The sequence below is a fragment of the Arachis ipaensis genome, chromosome B7 (assembly GCF_059453495.1).
Source record: "Arachis ipaensis isolate K30076 ecotype BB chromosome B7, ASM5945349v1, whole genome shotgun sequence".
Taxonomy (NCBI): Eukaryota; Viridiplantae; Streptophyta; class Magnoliopsida; order Fabales; family Fabaceae; genus Arachis; species Arachis ipaensis.
The window spans coordinates 117,022,246-117,046,085 of NC_142442.1; the positions used below are offsets into that span (position 1 = coordinate 117,022,246).

Below are 23,840 nucleotides of genomic sequence, written 5' to 3' on the forward strand. Positions count from 1 at the left end.
TATGCAACATGTTTTTAATGTTATCAGTTTATTTCGTTCATTGATAAAATGTTTCGGTTTTCAAATGGTCAGGTTATCACTCAACGTTGAGCGACAAGGGGTCTCGAATTACGCATTGGAGGCTTAGGATAGATTTACTTCACTTCAAGAATGTGAGTATTTATGGTTTCAATATGTTTCATCGCTAATATGAAAAGTATGGGGGTACTGCTGAATTCCTAAAATAGATGCTCCACTATCCACAATTGGAGAAGTCCTTGCTATGTTATCATCACTATCATCAGCTATCGTGGTAAACTCCATATCATCATGAAACATCATCATCATCATCATCATTCAGTACATCTTCGACACTATCCGGTACTCCACCCTCTCTGAAAACTGTGACCATAACAAGAGCACTGGCCGTCGCAATCGCAAGCTCACCCAAGAATCGAAAATCACCTATTCCTCCGTCACAACTATGGTTTAGATCAGCTGCAAAGGACAGAGATGCAACTAAAACTGCCTCATGTGTAATCACCGGCACAGCTGATGAGGCACCAAAAGGCATTGAACTAGAACAGACTGGTATTGCTGAGGATTGAGGATTCTAGTTTGAACCTCCTAAACTACACACCACATCCACAAACTTCGCCAACAGCTCAAGGCTCCTCACCTCGAAAAATTGACGACGACAATGGAACAGAACTTACAAATCTTTGTTACTGCCTATGACGAATGAATCGTACTTCACATCATCACGCAACATGCAAATCGAAATTCTGTAGAATAACTTCTCCATCTGTTTCACGCCGTGCAGCCCCAATTTTTGGAGTATAGTATTCTGAAACTTGGTGAAACTCGTCGAAGTTTTATAAAAAACACTCAATGGGTCCTTATCAGTAAATTTAATTTTCGATCGCATTTTCTTTTTAATCGATTCTCTATAGTGCACCAGAACTAAAAAAACTCTCATCACTAACCATTGTGAGTCCCACTATTGTGAAAAATTCACGTTTATCTCGTATTTATATATATTAGGAATATACTAAATCAAATTAACTCCTTTTGATTTATACATATAGCAGATTTCATAGTAAACCGAGCCTATTGGACTCGATTTACCATTAGCCACTACTGACTGTAAATCGACTTTAGTTCATTCGATTTACTAAGGGGACTAAATCGAAATTGCTTGATTCGATTTAGTAGTAGCCAACTAAACCGAAATTTATTGATTCGATTTAATGCTACTTAGCCTAATTCGTATTTATTGAATTCGATTTATGTGTAAACTCCAAATCAACTAATTCGAATCAAGTTGATTCGATTTAGTACGATCAAGTCTAATTAGAATTCAATGAACTCGATTTACATAAAAACATGCAACGAGACACCCACGTAACATTTTTTTGGCTTTGGGGACACACGTAAAATTGGGTTAGCTTTGGTTTATGAAAGTCATTTATCCCGTATTTAGTGTATATTTTATATTTCAATAAATATTTTATACTAATTTTAGTAGTTGATTTTGATATATACCTATCATCTTGTTTTTATGATATATTATGTATATACCAAAATCAGTCACCGAAGTATAAAATACACGTTAGAATATAAATACATATGAAAAATAAATTAAATCACATGTATTTATACACAAATATATTAATAGCTAATTTTAGTAGTTAATTTTAATATACAAATAACATTTTCGTTATATATATTAATAAGACTTAATTAATTAATTGCGAGCACTATCAGGATTATGAGGCCGTGCACAGACAAAATGCATATCAGTGGCGCACTAGAATTATTCTCAACATGATAGAGTCTCGCAGATAATATAGAGTCAGAGATGCACCGAACAGTGTGGGAATACGCATCAAATAAATTAGATTCCATCACTTAACTTGAAGTTTGAGAAACCAATTCGATACCTACTCAACACTGTATATATTTTTCCCAATATTGAAAAATATTACTTGCCTTAAAGATATCCATTTCTCCACAAACGGTGAACTTATTAAGCGTACCATTCATCAGCTAAATGATTAATTTCCATGTTGATTATCCATTTGCCAAACCCACTAATACATTTATGCTGTATTTAATAGATTAAAGGACCCACCAGTTTAGCTTAATTAGGCCTAAAATAAAGGTAAAATGTCCTTTCATTACATATATATAATAATGACATTAAGTTTTTGCTTCTGGTAAGAGTATAATGGCTTCACTCAATAAAAATCTTTTTATTTTTTCGTTTCGATATAACATGTACAGTCAGCCAGAAACAATGAAGTATTAACAAATAACAACTAATTGAAAGTGCCATCGATTGCTGCCAAGGATAAGGAGAATCTTGCTCAGCTGAATCGCGTGAAGTTATTGTTACGTTGCTAGTTTGGTTTCTATTTTAAAAGGACTCTGTCATTATAAATTAGCTACCAAGCTACACATACGTACGGTAATGTTAATGTCAAGGCTTGCAGATGAAGCCAACAAAGTTTTATACTTGCCGCCACTAACAACTCAAGCTAATACACCGTTTAACCCACACATTTTTATGATAAACTGCATGGCATCATTACATGTTATGTTACTCATTAGTAGTTGCTACCTCCACTTTGGGTTAAAATATTAGTCATCACTAGTCAAAGCCAAGCAATACATATATACAAGTATATGGCTATGGCGCACTTTGCGTGGATTGAATGCTTGGACGCGTATATGCGAGGAGCATAAAGGGAATACGCATGCGCATCAACATGCAGTTACTCCACCCAGCATCACACATTGTACACTGTTATTTTTTAATAATATCGTTTTCAAATCAGATGATAATAGTAATTAATCAGGAACTAATAGTAGAATAGACGGATTGCTCCTATATATATCCGCATGATACCCATGCCTAATCTTCAATAATATTAGTTCACATTAACAGCAAAAACATACATGAAAGAGAATAACAACTATTTACCTTCCTTGCCGCTACTATTCTGCTGCTGTGTTCTCTTGTGCCTGGCAGAGTCAGCAGATAACGACAATAACAATAATAATAATGAAGTTTATATAGTATATATGGGAGCCGCGGATTCAACAAATGCATCCCTTCGTAATGATCATGCTCGTGTTCTCAACTTGGTCTTAAAAAGGTAATTATATTAACAGGAACGAAAATAGCAGGGAGCTAAGACTCTTGGTGACTAAGTTGATTCAAATATAAAGAAAAGAAAAAATATGTTGGTCACTTAAGATTTTTTGTAATGTAATATGTCTATTTATTAATTAAATTGGGATGATTGTAATAATATAAAGTTGATGTATGTGAAAGGAATGAGAAGGCTCTAGTACAGAACTACAAGCATGGATTCTCGGGTTTTGCGGCTCATCTATCAAAGGAAGAAGCGGAGTCAATAGCTCAGAAACCAGGAGTGGTATCTGTGTTCCCTGATCCCATTCTGAAGCTTCACACAACACGTTCATGGGAGTTCCTCAAGTATCAAACTCAAGTCAAAATCGATTCTCTCCCAACCGCCGCAAATTCTCAGTCATCAGACACCATCATTGGCATCTTAGACACAGGTTATTAATTATATATCCTATACATAACTATTAGTTCAAGTTCACGATAATCTACTATTTTATTTTATATGTATGCCTTTCATGAATTAATTGAATATCTGGACGCACCTAATATGTTTCATCATTTAACTTTCAACATTAATTAATTAACAAATTAAATAACTCAATATTTGAAACTTATCAGGTATATGGCCAGAGGCGGAAAGTTTCGTGGACACGGGCATGGATCCTGTTCCATCCCGTTGGAAGGGTACCTGCATGAAATCGACAGATTTCAATTCATCCAACTGCAACAGGTATAGTTATAATAAAATTGATAATTGAGATCCCACCAAATTAAGAGAACAATGAAAAACTACGTACCACCACTGCTATGCCGCACCTTGCTAAGTTAATTAGTTGCCTTTCTGATCAGATATCAATATTAGTTACATGAGGAATGATATAATTTATTATTTTTTAATAACAGTTAAATTTAATAATATTAAAAATATTAAAAATATAATACTGAACTTTTGAATTAAATAAAAGAGAACATTTTTTTTGAGAGATGTTAAAATAATATTCTCTTCTCTTTTATTTATAAAATGTATACTCTCCTCTTTTGTAATTTTTAAAAAATTTTATCTTTAATTCATTTTTAAATTTTTTGTGTTAATTAACATTAACTTTACTTGCCAATGAGTAATAACTCAAATGGCATAGTCTCCCCATACTCAATTAAGAGGTTGCGGGTTCGAGTCTCCTATCTTTGATAAAAAAAAAACATTAACTTTACTCATTTTTCAAGAAAAATAAATTATTTTTACAAAAATACCCTTTAACAAAAATTTTACTTTTTGATTAAATTTTATTTATCAAATGTCCTTTAACAAATTATTTTTCTACTAATTAAATTGTATTTTTTTAAAATATTTTTTTAAAAAAATTTTAATAATTAAATTATTTTTTTAAGATACTTTTCAATAATTTTTTTTATTATTAAAAAATTTGCTTTGTAAATATGTAAAGGAATGATATGTTAATTTTTAAATTTGGGATTTATCTATTTCGACTTATTTTTAAATCTTGATAAAGTTGTTAATAATTTTATGAAATAAATTATTTATTAATATCAATTGTTATACATATTAATAGTGGTAAGAGTTTTTTAATTTAATGTTAAAATAATAAACATTAATATCAAAAAATTAATAGTAAAGTACAAAAATAATTGTTAACAAAAATTTTGGTAAAATCACAATTTAATAATTAAAAAATTATTGAAGGGTATCTTAAAAAAATAATTTAATCATTAAAATTTTTTTAAAAAAATATTTTGATAAAAATATAATTTAATCAATAAAAAATTAATTTGTTAAAAAGTATTTTGGTAAACAAAATTTAATCAAAAAATAATTTTTTTGGTAAAATATATTTTTGTAAAAGATAATTTATTTTTCTTAAAAAATGAGTAAAATTAAAATAGATTAAAGAGAAATTTTTTAAAAATTATAAATATATATATATATATATATATATATATATATTTTACAAATAAAAAAAAATGAGAGTGTCATTTTAGCATCTCTCAAAAAAAAATAGAATTTTCTCTAAATAAAAATATTAGATTAACTAAAAATATTGGTTAACATAAATTAAATTTATTAATATTTGAGGCTTTCTATTAATCGCATAATCATTACTTTTATTATGATATGCATGGAGGAGTCGAGTGGTCCCTTTTTATTAAGAGAATCATTTAGGTGTTATGTTTCGTTTTTGTTTCAAGCAATTAGAATTTCTATTCTATTCTTAGCAAAGAGGAAGTTATTAGTTCAAATTTCAAAAAGTATGAATTTTTAAAATTTTGGAAATTTAATTTCAAACAATAAAAATGATCTAATATATCATAACATAAATGAAATAGAATAAAAGTCCTCATTTGTTTTTGGAACACCTAAGTAATTATTCGAGATAAAAAAAATAAAAAGGAAAATGTTATTTAATTTGTAAGGTCTCTTTCTATTTATCTCCTTTAAATATATAATGAGGTATTTATTAATATGAAAATATGAGCTAACACTACGTATCATATACTAGGGATATCATAATTTAAAGGTTAACTTATTATGTGAATTCTTATATTTTCATTAAATTTCTATAATTTGAAATAATATTTTAAATTCAGTGTTTATATTATTTTTAATTTTATAATTAAGTTATTTCTGTACCAAAAACATTTGAGTTAATAAAATATTTTAAAAATGAGAAGACGTTTGATTTAAGAATTTAATCCATAAATATTAGTATCTTCAATTTTAATAAAAAAAATATTCTATTAATTCTAAATTTTTTGGCACGATAATGACTTAATTTAATTAAAAAATTTTAAATTATAGTAATTTAATTATAAATTTGATAAAATTATAAACTAATACAATAATTTAGTCCATCTTAAAGTTATCTTATCTAATTTAATATTTATAATTATATTATATATCTATTATATATTATTAATTTTATAACCAAAATATCCTACATATTATTTTCTTGCAAATAAAATTAAATTTATTTTTCCAAAATTAAAGAGTTTTTTTTTTCCTTCATCTCTCTTTTTCTATCTCTTTCATTCTTTCACCACTTTTATCTCTTCTATATATCATTATTAAAGATTAATTACAATTTGATAATTAAATGTATAACATGACATTCTCTAATTGCATTTAAATTAAATTAAAATTAAAATATTAAAATTAAAATATAGCTATATATATATATATATATATATTACTAACTTAACCAAAATGTGTTGTATGATATTTTTTTTATTAAAATTGAGAAAAATATTTCCTTTCAAAATTAATAAATTTTCTTTTTGGATTCTCTTATCCTGTCTCCCTTTTCTATTTCTGTCTATTCTTTTCATTTTATATATAATTTATAATTTATATTTGTAATTTGACAAATCAAAATGCATCATTAGATATATAATTTTTTATTACAATTAAAATAATTTTTTCTTTTAAAATTAGCAAAATATTAAAAAATCTGTTTGTCAAAAATAGCCAATAGACGATTGTTCCAATAGACCATAGGGAGAGAAATGTTAACATGGCCATCAAGGTTGAGAAGAAGATTAAAGGTGAAATCAAAGCTATGAGAGTATAGCTTGTATACGTGGTTATTTTTGTCAGACAAATCTAATCATTTGTGGACATATGAGGAGTTATGATCTTTTATGATTATTTTTGTCACCGAATCAATCTTTTATGATTACTTTTGGTGGTTTAGTCTATTAATAACTTATTTGAACGGTAATTAATGAATGGAAAGTAAAATAAATTTTAATTGATTTATATTAATTTTTATTTATTTTCAAACATTTTTAAACACTTATTATTTGTTATTCCAAATATTTTATTTTTTAATTCTTTTTAGACATTTTCATGTTGTGAATAATAATAATAATAAAGGCGTGGTTTTCATTTTGGGCAGGAAGATAATTGGAGCGAGGTATTATGCAGACCCTAATGGGGGTAATGACGGGGATAACACAGCAAGAGATTCCAATGGCCATGGGACTCACGTCTCGTCCACGGCGGCGGGTGTCAACGTCGCAAATGTATCCTTCTACGGTCTGGCGGAGGGGACTGCCGTCGGTGGCTCCCCACAATCCCGATTGGCAATGTACAGAGTGTGCACCAACTTCGGGTGCCGGGGCTCCGCCATCCTCGCCGGCTTTGACGATGCAATCAACGACGGCGTCGACGTGCTGTCTCTCTCACTTGGATCGCCGTCAGTGCTCCGACCAGACCTCACATCCGATCCCATTGCCATCGGATCGTTCCACGCGGTGGAGCGCGGGATCGTGGTGGTTTGCGCCGCCGGAAATGATGGACCGTCGTCGAAAACTGTCGTGAACGACGCGCCATGGATTTTAACGGTTGCAGCCACCACTATCGATCGGGAGTTTGAGTCTAACCTTGTGTTGGGTGACAACAAAGTGGTCCAGGTACCAATTGATGTGGCGACTTTTTTCTTTCTCTATATTCTCTTCCTTCTTCACTTTTAATTTCAATCTTTAATCTCCATTACCTTTTTTCTTTTCTTTCTGGATACTGCTTTGTAATAATAACAACTAATAACCATTGCTATTGTTAACTCTCCAAATTAAATCAAATTCTTTATATTTCTTTTTAGGTAGTTTTATTAGTATTTTTAATAATGGTATACCCGCATGAAGACTAATAGTTTGACATGTTTGATTGAATATGTTTTACTAAATCATCTAACGGTATCTTCATATATATATATATATATGAGTATTCCCCTTGGAATTAGTGAATTCACGATGAAACAGTAGGTTACTATAGAGGTTTAACTAAGGACTAGTGTCTACTGATATATGTGGTGAACTGGTGATGAATGGAAGTTACTAAATTTCAGGGCAATGCTATAAATTTCTCTCCGCTTTCAAAGACACCGGATTATTCATTCATAAATGGCGAGTCTGCCAAGACAAGCAGTGCCACGGTTTCTGACGCAAGGTACGCATGCATGCAAATTCTACCAAGCAGTGAATTAAATAAACTCCCTTGTATTACTTTAATTTGTGAAACGCATGCAGGCAATGCCACCCAAATGCGTTAGATGGAACAAAGGTGAAAGGGAAGATCGTGTTTTGCGATGGGCAAAACGATACTTATTCAACTACCGAAAAGGCTTTCCAAGTGTCACAAGCAGGAGGAGTAGGCATGGTTCATGTCACTGACCAAGGTGGATCTGTGACACAATTTCTTGGGAACTTTCCAGCAACCACCGTAAGCCCAAAAGATGGCGCCCCAATCTTTCAGTATCTCAATTCCACTAGGTAAATTAAATCAATCTCCCATCCATCTTTATAATTTTACTATGACCATGAATTTATTAATTTTATCATGTGTATGAAGCAAATCAATGGCAACAATTCTGCCAACAGTTTCAGTCATTAAGTATAAGCCTGCACCCGTGGTGGGATACTTCTCTGCAAGAGGCCCTGCAACACTTTCAAGTAATATCCTCAAGGTAATTGTTTTTAATTAAGCCGCCAATAATACGTTTATATATGGTTCTCTGAAGGCTGTTTCTGCGTTGTAGCCTGATGTTGCAGCACCGGGAGTTAACATTCTTGCGGCATGGCTTGGCAACGGCGCAGACGATGATGTCCCACAAGGACAAAAGCCCTCAGCATACAAAGTCCTTTCAGGGACTTCCATGGCATGCCCTCATGTTTCAGGCCTCGCAGCCAACGTTAAATCTCGTAACCCCACTTGGACTCCCTCTGCTATTAAGTCAGCCATAATGACTTCAGGTAGGTTAATTAATCGGTTAACGATTACTTTCTAATGTAATCCACTCCTTAATCATCTTTCTAAATGCAGCAATTCAGAACAACAATATGAAGGCTTTATTGACAACGGATTCAGGGTCAGTAGCCACACCTTATGATTATGGAGCAGGGGAAATTACGACATCTGAACCGTTGCAACCAGGGCTAGTTTACGAAACCACCACCATTGACTACTTGAACTTCTTGTGTTACATTGGGCTTAACGTGACCACCATTAAAATCATCTCCAAAACTGTCCCTGAAAGCTTCAATTGCCCAAAGGATTTGAGCCCTTATCAAATTTCCAACATCAATTACCCTTCCATAGTAGTCTCCAACCTCAAAGGTGGAGGAGCAGTGAATGTGAGTAGAACAGTGACAAATGTTGGTGAAGACGATGAAACAACCTACTCCTCTGTTGTGGATGCTCCCAGTGGGGTAAATGTTAAGCTAATTCCAGAAAAACTTGAATTCACGGAAAGTAGTAAAACACTAAGCTACCAAGTTAGCTTCAGCTTGAGTTCAAGTTCGACGTCGTTGAATGGAGATCAGTTTGGATCCATTACTTGGAGTGATGGCAAATATAGTGTTCAAAGTCCATTTGTATTGACTAATTAAGTAGCTAGTGCGTAAAAGCCAGTAATATGAATAAATGCAACTTCTTATGTGTGCCTTGTTCCATTATTTATTTGCTCTTAACTATATATCAAGGTACCGTACTGCGAGGGAGACAATAATCCAAAATTGTCTTATTTAGCTTAACATTCATAATTTTACATATATAATATCTATAGTTATATATTCATGACGTCTAATATTACTCAAATCAAAAGTTGTTTACATATTTATTTAGGACTTGACTCACAAGAATCTGGTAGGTCCTTTGTGTGGGATGAAAGCTGTCCCAAAATACATATTTAGAATCGTATGTATATCGTCAATGAAATGAAACATTTAGAATATAATAATAAAGAAATGTATGTATAAATTAAATATACGTCTTTAATTTGTAATACCATATTCGGATGGATTTTCAATAACATGAAGCAAAGGATTGTAAACATCCATATCTACCAGCTTGGCTTGAGTGAGACTATGTCTCAGGGAGTTCATGACTGAAGATAATTTAGCATTGAACAACTTTGATGCATCGTTGACTTCCTGCGAGCACTTTCTCTCTATACCTCCAAATAGAGTTCGCTGAAATGGCAAGCATCCTATTGGGGGTGCATTAAATACTCCGATTCTTCTTGCTCCCAACTTATATATTTCCTTTTCATTATTTAACTTTCAACAAATTAAATAAGAAGTAATAAAAGTTCATGATAATATTCATGAGAGGAGCTAGCTAGTGAGATTATTATTGATTTATTACCATAATGAAAGAAGAGGCAATTTGGACCAACATATCAGTGTAGGAGTTAATATCATATTGCGCTTTCCTGATTCCGGTTGCGAAATAAGAGTTGGAAATGTCGTTGCTGCTGGCTACCACAAGTACTACACTTTTTGACAAGATGAAGTTGGTTCTTTCCTCTCCAAAATTTGCTTTCAGTTTTCCAATGTACTCTTTGAATTGCTCCAGTTGCTCGGATAATGGTATCACAGACTAATGCATATGCATTATATTAATTAAGAGGTATGGATCGGATTTATTGAAATGCATGCATGTAAATAAATACACCTACTAATTAATGTACCAGAAGTTTTGGAGTCAAAGGATCGTAACCAGAGCCACCGGAAGCGAAGTTGACTCCGGTAAGAAGATCCGCGGGCCGCAAACTTACAGACATATACGATGGTATCGGCATTTTTATTCCCAACTCTTCGGCTGAACTATCAAACAAGACAATAGTGAATCACAAAATCAATGTGATGAACTCTTGTGGAGTCTTAGAGGGAGTTATTAGAGATAAGAACTAAAAGAATATTTAATTAGAGTTGTCAAACAGGTTTACCCGATCTATTTAGACTCAATCTGAAGGTTATAACACTCTTAATTTTTTTTACGAGCTTCAACTTTTAAGTCTATACCGTTGGTTATGTTAAGGCCAACGGACTAAATGGGTTGATTAGTTTATATTTTAATTTTCAACCTTGTTAGGTAATTAACTAGGATATCAGTCAACTACAGTTAATTATTAGTTGGTTGCAAAAACGTTTAAAAAATACTAAAAATAATGTGCAATTTACTTCAAAACGTCAATTTTATTATCATAATATAAAAACAAAAATCATCTAAACCTTAATCCTTTCGCTTCCTTCTCCCACATCTTTCTTCCCAAAAAAAAATGCCTCATTCCACAACGTTTTCTTCCGCCGTGGATGCGCTTCCTTTTGCCGTGTGTGTACTTCCCTCCACCATGTCTTTGTTTCTCTTTGTTGTGCGTTCACTTCTCTCTCCCGCATCTTTGCTTCCCTCCGTTGCGCCGTTGTTCCTTTTTTATACGTCTCTCTCCGATGTTGTTAGCCTCTCACCATTCTCATCTAAATTTAAAAAAAAAAATCCAAAACTAAAAGAAAAGAAACATCCAAAATAAAATAAAACAAACATTTAAAATTAAATAAAAAAAAAACATCTAAAATCATTATAAAAGTATTATGTTTTAATTTTTTAGATTTTTTATTTTTAAAAAAGAAACATACAAAATATAAAAACATCTAAAACTAAATGAAAAAATATTCAAAATCATTGTAAAAAGAATACTCATTAAAATCCAATAAAAAAAACATCTGAAACGTAACAAAAAGAAATATCCAAAATCTTCTACAAGAATTTTTAAAGGTGAGCTAGAGAAGAAGAAGAAGCTAAGGAAGAGACGACACTGATGGAGAGACGGCGTCGAAAGAGAGGCCGTCGCTGATGAGGAGGCGATGTGAAGGGAGAGATACGGAAGAGATGCGAAGGGAGAGGAGAAGAGAGGTGAAGGAGTGGGAGGACGTGTGTTTTTTGAGTATAAAACTAGTTTTTTAAATTTAAAAATCAAAATTTTTTAAAAAATTGATTGCTTAGCTGTATATAAAGTTGGATCTCTAGATTTTTTTTTATTGTTGAAAAAAAAATTTAAGCTAAAAATTTTTGAAAAAATATCACTTTTAGACAAATAATTTTTTTAATGAGTCAAATCTTTAGATTAGGTCAAGAAAAAACATTAAAAATAAAAGTATTTATTTTTTTTTGTAAAATACAAAAAAATATTTAAACGGACCACCCGTCTAACTTGGGAGATAGCTCATTTGATCCATTACTTTTTCGGGTAGATCAGACTCTACCTATTTAGCCTAAAAGATTTACCTTATATAAATTCTTTTAGAAAATAATCTAAAAGGACATGCATATAGTTTTACCGCTTTTTATTTTTGTTATGGAGGAGGGATTAGGGTAGGACGGGGATATGGAGAGTGTGTGTGCTTTACCAGCCTGTGGGATCAAGTAAAGAGAAATCGAACCGTTTGAATTCTCCATGCCAAATCGGACGGTCCGTATTGTACCAACATTAAAATATTCAATTCGAACCATCCGAATTGATTTACGAATTATATATATATAAAAAAAAGAGAACGGACGGTCCGATTTGCTACATTCAAAATTCGAATTTTCCTCCATGCAAATCGGACCATCCGATTTGTCCATACTATTTTTCTTCTCATACAAGTTGTATGGTCCGACTAGTTACCTTAGCATGTCAAAAAATTCTGTCTCACATTGAAGTTTAGCACCACCCTATCCCATAACTCAGCACAACACATTCATCACTCCAATAACCAAAAAAATGAGCCTAGTTTTACATCTTATTGTATTTTGTTCTTGAAAAATGTTATATATACAGTAAAAGTCAAGTACCATTCATCATGTATTTGTGTATATTTATATATATTATTTTATATTTTTAATATATATATTTTATATAAATAATTACTTTTTAAGTTTAAAAGGTCTAATTTTAAAGATAAAAACCACCATTTGAGTAAGTAAACGGATTGACCTATGAATTTGATTCATTTAAACGATTTTATATTCAATACTGATATATAGGAGGGCCAATCGTGCAAGGACTGTGTATACTTTAATTAGTATAGAATAGATAAAAGTGTAAAATAATTCTATATTATTAGTACATTCAAATTAAATTACATTTTTGTTTCTTTTTGTTTTATGACAGTATACAAGTTTTGGTGACTAAAATAAAACTGTCAGCTATTATTTTTATATGAACACAATCTCACCTAATTATTTTTATGTGGAGATAATAGATAAAAATAGTTAAATAATTTAATATATTTACGGTTATATCTCTTAAAAAATTAAAAAAAAAATGACTAAATCAAATGAACCTAGAAAGCATTCTTCATAAGTTAACCAAGTACCTATAAAGTCAGTTGGGACTTTGCCATTGGAGAACCTTCCCGTTGGTTTCCCGCCAAGAAAGTCCCTTCCATATGGAAGGAAATTGCACTTAGCCAATGTTGCTAGCTCATTGTTATTTCCTGTGTCCACTATTGAGTCACCAAATAATATCATTCCTGTCACCGTTTCATTCCTTGGCATCTTAATTATACCCTCTGCTCTGTAACAATAAACACCCAGCAACAAAACCCAATAAGAAAGAAACACCACAATAATCTTATTAGTATTACTATTATTATTGTTCCTGCACTGTAGTGCCTCCATATTATTTCTCCTTTAATTCGCTAATGCTCAATTGTGTGATTCGTGACTCGTGAGCCCCATAACATTTTATATATATAGAAAGAGAGAGAGAGAGAGAGCTATATACTTGGAGCATAATTCATGCTCGTATATGAAATATTAAATATTATATGATATGCTCAAATTTTCTCATCATTTATTAGTCCAGCAAACACAGCGCTAGGAAGGTTCATGTATCTCATTTTTTTAACATAATAAAACATGTACTGGGATATTTTCTGTGTGATTTCCAATTTTCCATACATAATTGCTTCAAACATACACAAGTCTGATCCCCACACATACAAATCAGAGTTTATTGCTCCAATTCACTTCCACATATCTTGTCATAGAATATGTATCACCAATTATAATATTGCTTTTCTGCAATTAATAGTAATAACGGAGAACCCCAACAATGCAAGGAGAATAACTCAGATATTGCTATGTTCCTTATATTTATAAGCAAGAAAAATATGTAGTGAATGATCTAGAATTGGAATCATGCCAACGAAAAGAAGTAGGTTGCACGACAGGAATAATAAGAAGTACTTCGAAATCAGCTCAACAACTTCATGGGAAACTAAATGTGAGGAGACAGACAACTAATTATAATAATAGAAAATAAAATATTATATACTAATCAGAGATTTTGAATCTGAAAACAATCGATCTATAGTATACTGCATACAAACGCGGGCGCCCACATTAATTTTTAAAATTGATAAATGCAAATTAAAAATATAAAGAGTCTTGCACAGCTTACACACACAAATTAAAAATATAAAAAATCTTGCACACACGCACACACATAACTACTTAAGTCAAAATATCTTTATGTGATATGATAGTTAAAAAATATGATATTTTAAGTATTAAAAGAAATTAGATAATTTAATATGGTTGATTAGATTTTTTAATATAATATATTGGTATGTTAATTATCATTTTATCTGTCTTTAAATTTAATCTAATACTAAATTATTAATAAAAGATTGTCAAGTAGTAAAAATCCAACGTGTCTTAAAAGAGAGAATTTTAAAATTGAATTAGTTATGGTATTCTCTCTACAAATTATATCATATGTGGTCTTTCATTCTCTTATCATTTATTCTGCATCACTGTTCTTTTATTTCAAGTTTTACACTTTTTCACGTTCTCTCAATTAATTTTCTTTTTCTTTTTGTACCTGTTTTCCTCATTCTCTTATTTACTTTTATTTCATTCTTTACTTCAATATTTATTTTCTTCACCTAACAAGTATTAGAAAGGTGAAATTTAAAATTTAAAATTTGAATCACAGCTAAAAGGATATAATTTTCTCATCTTCTTCAATTATCCTCTCAATTCTCTTATTCTATTTTTTTCAATTTTATTGCTCATATTTTGACTTGAAGGTAGAGATTATAGGGTATATTTTTTTTAAGAGTAAAGTATCATTTTTGTCCCCAACGTTTGGAGTAAGTTCTAAAGTTGTCCCTAACGTTTCAATTGTCCTATTTAAGTCCCTAATGTTTCAAAATTGACTCAATGTTGTCCTGCCGTTAGAGATCCGTTAACAGAATTGACGGCGGGAAAAATTGAAATAATTTTAAAACGTTAGGGACTTAAATAGGACGAAAACGTTAGGGACAAAAATGATACATAAAAATAATTTTTAATTCAATTTTGTCTTTCAAGAATATCAATTTTTTACTGTACATAGTATTCAATTATTTTTTAAATACATCTAAGTAAATTACACTTAATCACATTATTTTTATTTTAAATAAAATTATTTTTTATAATTTTAAAAAATTTTGATACATTAGACACAAAAGATATAATTTATATTTTATTATATATATATATATATTATTTTTTTTCTTTTTCGCAAGTTTATATACTAATCATTCTACAAATATTTCATGATAAATAAAAATCTTTAAGAGTAAAATTATAAAAAAATTAATTTATTTAGAATAAAAGTAATATGATTAAGTGTAATTTACTTATATGTGATTAAAAAATAATTGAATACTGTGTATAGTAAAAAATAGATATTATTGAAGGATAAAATTAAAATTTATTTCTATGTATCGTTTTTGTCCCCAACGTTTTTGTCCTATTTAAGTCCCTAACGTTTCAAAATCGTCACAATTTTATCCTGCCGTCAATTCTGTTAACGGATCCCTAACAGGCAGGACAACATTGAGTCAATTTTGAAACATTAGGGACTTAAATAGGACGATTGAAATGTTAGGGACAACTTCGAGACTTACCCCAAACGTTGAGGACAAAAATGATACTGATGAGTTTGGAAAACTCTAATTTAATTTTGATGATGAACAAACATTATTGAAATTTTTAATTACAAAATTATTAATTTGATTTTCACTTAACATATGTTAATTAATAATTTTGTGATGCAGGTTTTTAATTGGGCCGGAAAATAAATATGTTGCTAGCCCAAATTAAAACCAACAATCAGCCTTGCTACATCTTGCTACATGTTATCTATTATGTGGCTGAATTGTTGTATTAATGGGCCAAGCTCAATGTTATTGCAACCAAGCCCATATTTAATTTTGATGAATGTTTTTCTATGCTTGATCCGTTCCAAAATTTTATTAGGAAAGCAAATGTTATTTTGGGCCAAGAAACTTATTGATTATTGCAACCAAGCCCAATTCCATGAGAGTTCCTCATGGTTTGTCCGAATCCATGAAGCAAAGAAAAACAAATCCTCAAATGCTTCCAACGGATTCCATTATACTTCCTGAAAGGATTTCAAAGCTAATTTAAACATTGGGAATATAAGCAAGTGAGAGAAGATTGATTTGACTAAGGGCATCATTGCTATACGCCAACTAAGGGAAGCAAAAGCAAGCTATTTTTCAATTAATTAGTTTAACCACTATTGCTTTTCTTCAGATTCCTTCTTCTCTCTCACTTCTTTCTCTCTTCGGTTATTACTCAGAAAATATTGGCAGCCATGGAAGCAAAAATGAGCTATCGAAAGGAAGAGAAAGCAAGCCTAAAGACCATCACAATGATGGCAAGAAAACATACTAAAATAAAAGTGTGCTGTGGCTAAGATCTTCGACCATGAATGGTAAGATATGGTGACGAGATCTTGGCTTCTTCATACCAAAAAAGGAAGAAGAAGATCTCGGCTAGCAAAGGGAGATTCTTGAAGCATGGCTTGTCTTTGATTCTGCTCAACCATCACAGGAAGTAGCTAGAGTGGTGAAGTGATGGTTGAGGCAGAGATTAAAGCAGATGAAGTCATTATCATCATGAAGCATCAAGGGCCAGAAATTCATCTTGGAGAGCAAGCCAAGGATGGAGAGCTCGGATTGATGAAGGGTAATGATCAAGAAGGGACTAGAGGTAATTGCATGTTGGGTTTTGCATAGTTATCTCTTCTCTCTCTGTATGGCCGAACCGGTTTCTTGAAGGAAGAAGAAGTTGGCTTGGGTTTTTGGCTTCAAGTGTGGAGGCTTCTCTCTTCTATAAAAAGGGGGAACAGCTGATAAACCCCATTTTGAGGGTTTATCTTGTATCGATTTCAGGGGTTTTATCAATGATTCCACACGCTTTTCATATGAAAATACAAGACTTTGTGTTCCTTTCCTAACTTTTGCCTCATGGATGAAAACATGCTTATTTTGCACTAAATTAGATACATTTCTAATCTTCTCTTGGTGCCATTCGATGCCGTGACCTGTGTGTTAAGTGGTTTCAGAATATAGGGCAGGGATGAACCGGAAGAGAGGATGAGAATGGGCGCGAAGGAAAGGAGCATGAGAAATTGAGCTTTGGAAACTTCAGCAAGGGCGCGTGCGCGTACTTGGCGCGCCCGCGTGGATTGCGCAGTTAGAAGTCAAAGCCAGAAGCCAAGCCACGAGCTGGCTTGTGTAGCGGCTAGGCCATAACCCCCATGGACGCGCACGCGTACGCTGCGCCTCCGCTCACATTGCAAGATGCCCCAGTGGCGCGCACGCGTGCTTTGCGCGTACGCGCCGATGCTCGAACATGATTTTTTTTAGAAGTCACGTGACCTGTGCGTGGAGATAGTTGGAGATCTCATCTTGGGGGAAGTGCCTTGGCGGGAAGAGCTTAAGAAGACCAAAGGGTTGAAGGGTTAAGGACTTTTGGCTCATTTTTTTTAGATGGTTCTAGATTTTTTTGGCTATTGTTAGTTACACTCTTGGGTAGAGAGAGAGAGAGGGAGATTCCAAGCTCTCATTAGGGTTCATCTTCATCCATTTTCTGAATTTCCAATCACACTTTGGTGAGATCCATTGCAATTCTCAATTCATTTGTTCATGTTATAGATCTTCTTCTCCAATCTCAATTAGTGCTTGTAATTGCTCAATCCTCATAGATCCTAGATTCAACTTTGTAGTTTTGGATTTTTTTCAATTTCTTGAGAAGCTCATTTCCATTGTTGTTCTTTGTTAATTGTTGTTAGTTCCTTGTGTTGAAGCACTTTCAATTCTACTTCCTTCTCATTTTTTTACTATGTCTTTTTTCCTTGCTCATCAATTGTTTGATAAAATGCCAACATTAGTTATGGAGTAAAAGTTTCTTACTTGGCATAGGGTTTGAGTCATTAGAAAAAGTTGAATAGTTTATGTCAATTGTTGATTTGGAATTAGAAATTGCTAATTGACTTGGAGTGCACTAAAACTAGATTTCCCTAAGGTGAAAACTAGGACTTGTGACTCAAGTTAGTTACTCTCATTTGACTTTCCTTTATACCTAGGGGTTAACTAAATGAAGCAAGGCCTAATTGTTGTCATCATTGACGGGACTATAAGGATAGAATTTCTAATGCCAACCCTAGGCCAAGTCTTCTAAAAATTGATTGCTTGTTTGCCATTTATTTTGCTAAACCTTCAAAAGAACCACAACAAGGCTTCCTAATCGATAAGATGCATGCTCTAGCAATTCCAAGGGAGGACGACTCGGGGGACTAGTACTCTCGGTTATAGATTGTAGGATTGTTTGATGCGAAGTTTGAATGTCGATTAGACTATACTCACGATTATATCCATTATTGAATTCTATATCGGCATGATAAATTTCGTTTATCAAAATGGCGCCGTTGCCGGGGAAATTGCTTAGTGTGCCATGTTATTGCTTAGAGTAGTTATGTGTGCATGCATATAGTTGCATTTTTTTTGTGATTCTTCGTCCAAGTGACTAACCCCTCATCGTTACCATGAATTTCACTTCCCCTTCATTGCATGACGCGTTCACAACCGAATCCGAGCTTAGTCCCCTTTGACCGGAAATAGAACGAACTTTGTTTCATATTAGACAAGCTCGGAAGCGGTTAAGGTTTGGACAAGGTGAAGAGGTTTTCACCACCTCAACCACCTTACTAAAAGTGAACATTGAACCGTCACTCAACGAAGGCAATAATCATTCTCCCATCAAAATCACTAACAATTCTTTTCTTGTTTTAGGTACTAACGCCATGGATGCTCCGAGGAGAGTTACTATCAAGGAAGCGGGTGCACCAGATTATATCCTTCAACCCCTTCATGTAACTCACCCAAATTTGAATGCAAACTTTGAACTCAAGACCGCTTTGATCAACCTCCTACCCAAATTTCATGGGCTTCCCGCACAAGACCCTATTCGACATCTCAAGGACTTTCATCGTATATGCTCAACAACAAGACGGGAAGGATCCGATGAGGTTGCTATATGGTTGTTTGCTTTCCCTTTCTCTCTTGAGGACAAGGCTAAAGAATGGTTCTACACTTTATCTAGTGAAGTTACCTCCGATTGGGACTTGCTTAGACGAGGATTCTTGGATAAATTCTTGCCCCCGGAGAAGATGGATAGGCTAAGGAAGGAAATGTCTTGTATTGTACAAGGTGAAATGGAACCACTGTACGAGTATTGGGAACGGTTTCGTAAGCTACTAGACGCATGCCCTAATCACATGCTTGACACTCAAGTATTGCTTGGATACATATGTCAAGGGATGCGAGAACAAGATAGAACCCTCTTGGACACCTCTAGCAATGGTTCTTTGTCTAAATATAAAACAGCGGAGGAGGCATGGCAACTTATCATTGACTTAGCCGAATCCAATCAACATATGAGACGAAGAGTCAACCGCCCAAGAACCGTGAATGAGGTATCCACTAGTAGTGAAACCACCGCTCTAACCAAATCCTTGAGCGAAATGACATCCGTCTTGAGGCAACTCCAATTGAGCCAACAACAACCACAACAACCTCAACCTCAACCATACCAACAACACTCTCCACCCCCTCAACAACACAATCAACAATTGGTCCCTCAAAAAGTGTGTGGCATTTGTTCTTGCTATTCCCACTACACGGATGAGTGCCCAAGCATTCAAGAGGACAACACTTTGGCGGCTACCCACAATTTCTATGACCGTCCAAATCAAGGGTACGACCAAGGCGGTAATCCTAACCAAGGGCACCCTTATCAAGGAGGAAGCTACAATCAAGGGAGTGGGTACCACAATCAAAATTGGAGAGACAATCATCAACAAGGAAATAGGGACAACAACAACAATGGAGGAGGTCAAAGATGGAACAACAATTCACAAAACCGGCCACCATACAACCAAAACAACCCACCATACAACCAACAAAACCAACAAAGAAACTACCAAACATACCAACCACCACATCAAAGACCACCACACAACCAATCACAAGCTCCTCAACTCACATATCCAACCGCCCCCTCCAACCAAGATGAAACACTCCGGACCATCATCCAAGGCCAAAAGGAACTACAAAACATACTTGCTTCCGGTCTCACCGGCCTCACCTCTACACTACAAGCTCTTCTTGCACGAATGGACACATCATCAAATCCCACTCCTCAACCCCCAATCCAAAGCGTCATTCCTTCTCAACCTCAACCCAATCTTAAGGGGGCATCAATGCCATCACCCTGAGATCCGGAACACAATTAAAAGAGAAGGGAGCAAAGGATTCAAATCCCATCATAATCACTCAAGAGGAGGAGAGAATAGATATAGAAGAGGTAGTGGAAAAGGAGACACCACAAGTCATAGTTGAGGATGAAACTCAACCAACAAAAGAGACCCCCAAGACTAAGAGAACCTTGGAAGAAGAAATTGCTCAACCACTCCCATTTCCAACACTTGCAAAGAAAGCTAGGAAGCGCATAGAACTCGACCCCAAAATGGTAGAAATATTCAAGAAAGTTGAGGTAACCATCCCCCTCTTTGATGCTATCCATCAAGTTCCTAGATATGCAAAATTCCTTAAAGATCTATGCATGAACAAGGATAGAATTCTTGAATTGGAAACCATCCCATTGGGGAGTTCTATTTCCGCTTTAATGGGAGCATTGCCCGAGAAGTGTGATGATCCGGGCCCTTGTATGGTCACTTGCACCGTCAATGGAGTTCAATTCGTAGATTGTATGTGTGACCTCGGAGCATGTGTTAGCATCATGCCTCTCTCCATCTACCGGGTATTGAAGTTACCACCACTAAAAAGGTCGACGGCGAGATTTGTCCTAGCGGATAAAAGCATAATAACCGTGACGGGTGTTGTGGAAGATGTATTGGTGAATATCAAAGGGTTGGTATTTTCGATTGACTTCTATGTCCTTGAAATGCCATCAAGTGAAACCGAGAGAGCATCATCCATCCTACTTGGAAGACCATTTTTGAGAACTTCTAGATTTAAGCTAGATGCTTACTCGGGAACATACTCATTTGAGATAGATGAGAGAGTCGTAAGTTTTAGCCTAGAAGAAGCAATGAAGCATCCACCAGAAAATTACTCTCTATTCCGGTGTGACCCAATTGACAACATTGTTGCCGAAGTGCACCTTGCAAAGTTAGATGAGAAGTACATGATTGAAGAGGCAAATGAAGATCCAAGCAAATTAAACACCACACACCATACAAACCATCCGGAAAACCCAAACATCAAATCATGACAAAAAGATGGAATTGAAGCCACTACCTCCCCACCTAAGGTACTCATATCTTGATGAAGCCCAAAAGCTCCCCGTGATAATCGCACAAGAGCTAACTCCTCAACAAGAAGAAAAGTTGCTAGAGGTATTGAGAAAAAATAAAAGGGCAATCGGGTGGAGTTTGGTGGATCTAGTGGGAATAAACCCCCAAGTATGCGAGCACCGCATATTCCTTGAAGAAGGAGCAAGACCGGTCCGACAACCTCAAAGGAGACTTAATCCAACCATTCTTGAGGTGGTGAAAAAAGAGGTCACTCGGCTACTTGAAGCGGACATCATCTATCCTATCTCGGATAGCGAGTGGGTAAGCCCGGTCCAAGTGGTGCCAAAGAAATTCGGGGTGACCACAATCAAAAATGAAAGTGGTGAACTTATAGCAACAAGAGTGCAAAATTCTTGGAGAGTATGCATAGACTACTGAAGGTTGAATGCGGCCACAAGAAAAGACCACTTCCCACTACCGTTCATCGATCAAATGCTTGATCGACTAGCCGGTAAATCATATTATTGTTTCTTGATGGTTACTCCGGATACTTCCAAATACACATTGCTCTAGAGGACCAAGAAAAAACAACATTTACTTGCCCCTTTGGAACGTATGCTTACAAACGTATGCCATTTGGCCTATGCAACGCACCGGCAACGTTTCAAAGATGCATGATGAGCCTATTTGCGGACTTTCTAGAGCAATGTATGGAAGTCTTCATGGACGACTTTAGCGTGTACGGTGATTCATTTGATCATTGCTTAGGTAACCTTGAAAAAGTCTTAAAGAGATGCACCAAAACAAACCTTGTCTTAAATTTTGAAAAGTGTCATTTCATGGTCAAACAAGACATTGTTTTGGGGCACATAGTTTCAAAAGAAGGTATCTCCGTAGATCCGGCAAAAATAAATGTTATATCTAGTTTACCTTACCCCTCCTCCGAGAGGGAAGTCCGCTCTTTTCTTGGACATGCAGGATTCTACCGGAGATTCATCAAAGACTTTAGCAAGGTAGCCCTACCTCTCTCTCGACTACTGCAAAAGGACACTGAATTTGAGCTAAGCAAGGAATGTATGGAAGCATATGACAAACTTAAAGTGGCATTGACACAAGCTCCTATTGTGCGAGGACCGAATTGGGCTCAACCATTTGAAATCATGTGTGATGCTTCGAATTATGCGATAGGAGCCGCGTTAGCACAACGCGAGGGTAAGATTCCCTATGTCATAGCTTATGCTTCAAAGACACTAGACGGAGCCCAATCCAACTAGACTACTACCGAGAAGGAACTCCTAGCTATTATTTTTGCTTTGGACAAGTTCCGAGCCTATCTTCTTGGTTCCAAGGTAGTAGTGTTCTCGGATCACGCGGCACTAAAGTATTTGTTGGCCAAAAAGGAATCAAAACCGAGATTAATTCGTTGGGTGCTTTTGTTACAAGAATTTGACTTGGAGATCAAGGATAGGAGTGGCTCCCCAAACTTAGTGGCGGACCATCTAAGTCGCCTCGAACACACAAAAGGCGACACCACTCCTATCAATGACACCTTTCCTCTAGATAGTTTGCACGCAATCTCGGAAGTAGTTCCTTGGTATGCCCCAATAGCAAACTACTTGGTTTCACGCACCTTCCCTCCCAATCTCAACAAACATCAAAAGGATAAGCTGAAAAGCGAATCCAAATACTATGTTTGGGACGATCCCTATTTGTGGAGGTGTGAAGCGGACCAAATAGTACGACGGTGCATACCTCAAACCGAATTCCAAGCAATCTTGGACGCTTGCCATTCTTCCGAAGGAGGTGGCCACTACGGCCCCCAAAGAATGGCAAGAAAGGTCCTTGATTGCGGATTTTGGTGGCCAACCCTTCTCAAAGATTCTTCCCTCTATTGCAAATCTTGTCCCCAATGCATTCGGTTTGGAAATATTTCTAAGAAGGACGAAATTCCCCAACAAAATATGCTTTTTTGTGAAATCTTTGATGTATGGGGAATCGACTTCATGGGACCATTTCCAAATTCCAATGGCTTTCTCTACATCTTGTTAGCCGTCGATTATGTGTCAAAATGGGTGGAGGCAATCCCCACCCGGACGGATGATGCCCATGTTGTTTATTCTTTTGTGAGGAATAATATCATTTGTCGTTTTGGCTCTCCAAGAGCAATCATATGTGATCAAGGATCCCATTTTTGCAACAAAAAAATGGACGGCCTCATGAGAAAGTATGGCATCATACACAAAGTCGCC

General features: G+C 34.6%; 2 protein-coding genes across 2 annotated transcripts; one reads left to right on the forward strand and one right to left on the reverse strand.

Moving 5' to 3' along the window:
• The first annotated feature begins 2,196 nt into the window (after positions 1–2,196).
• On the forward strand, positions 2,197–9,585 carry LOC107609856 (CO(2)-response secreted protease). The gene is made up of 9 exons (XM_016311904.3): positions 2,197–3,140; positions 3,320–3,570; positions 3,755–3,866; positions 7,048–7,564; positions 7,999–8,099; positions 8,180–8,422; positions 8,502–8,616; positions 8,689–8,902; positions 8,973–9,585. The coding sequence occupies exons 1-9, from the start codon at positions 2,941–2,943 to the stop codon at positions 9,536–9,538; spliced, it is 2,319 nt and encodes a 772-aa protein (XP_016167390.1). The 5' UTR covers positions 2,197–2,940; the 3' UTR covers positions 9,539–9,585.
• A 69-nt stretch (positions 9,586–9,654) lies between these two features.
• Positions 9,655–13,714, reverse strand: LOC107607514 (GDSL esterase/lipase At3g14820-like). The gene is made up of 4 exons (XM_088493424.1): positions 13,289–13,714; positions 10,621–10,751; positions 10,296–10,529; positions 9,655–10,192 (listed from the first exon to the last, which is right to left on the reverse strand). The coding sequence occupies exons 1-4, from the start codon at positions 13,590–13,592 to the stop codon at positions 9,923–9,925; spliced, it is 939 nt and encodes a 312-aa protein (XP_088349550.1). The 5' UTR covers positions 13,593–13,714; the 3' UTR covers positions 9,655–9,922.
• Positions 13,715–23,840: the final 10,126 nt, after the last annotated feature.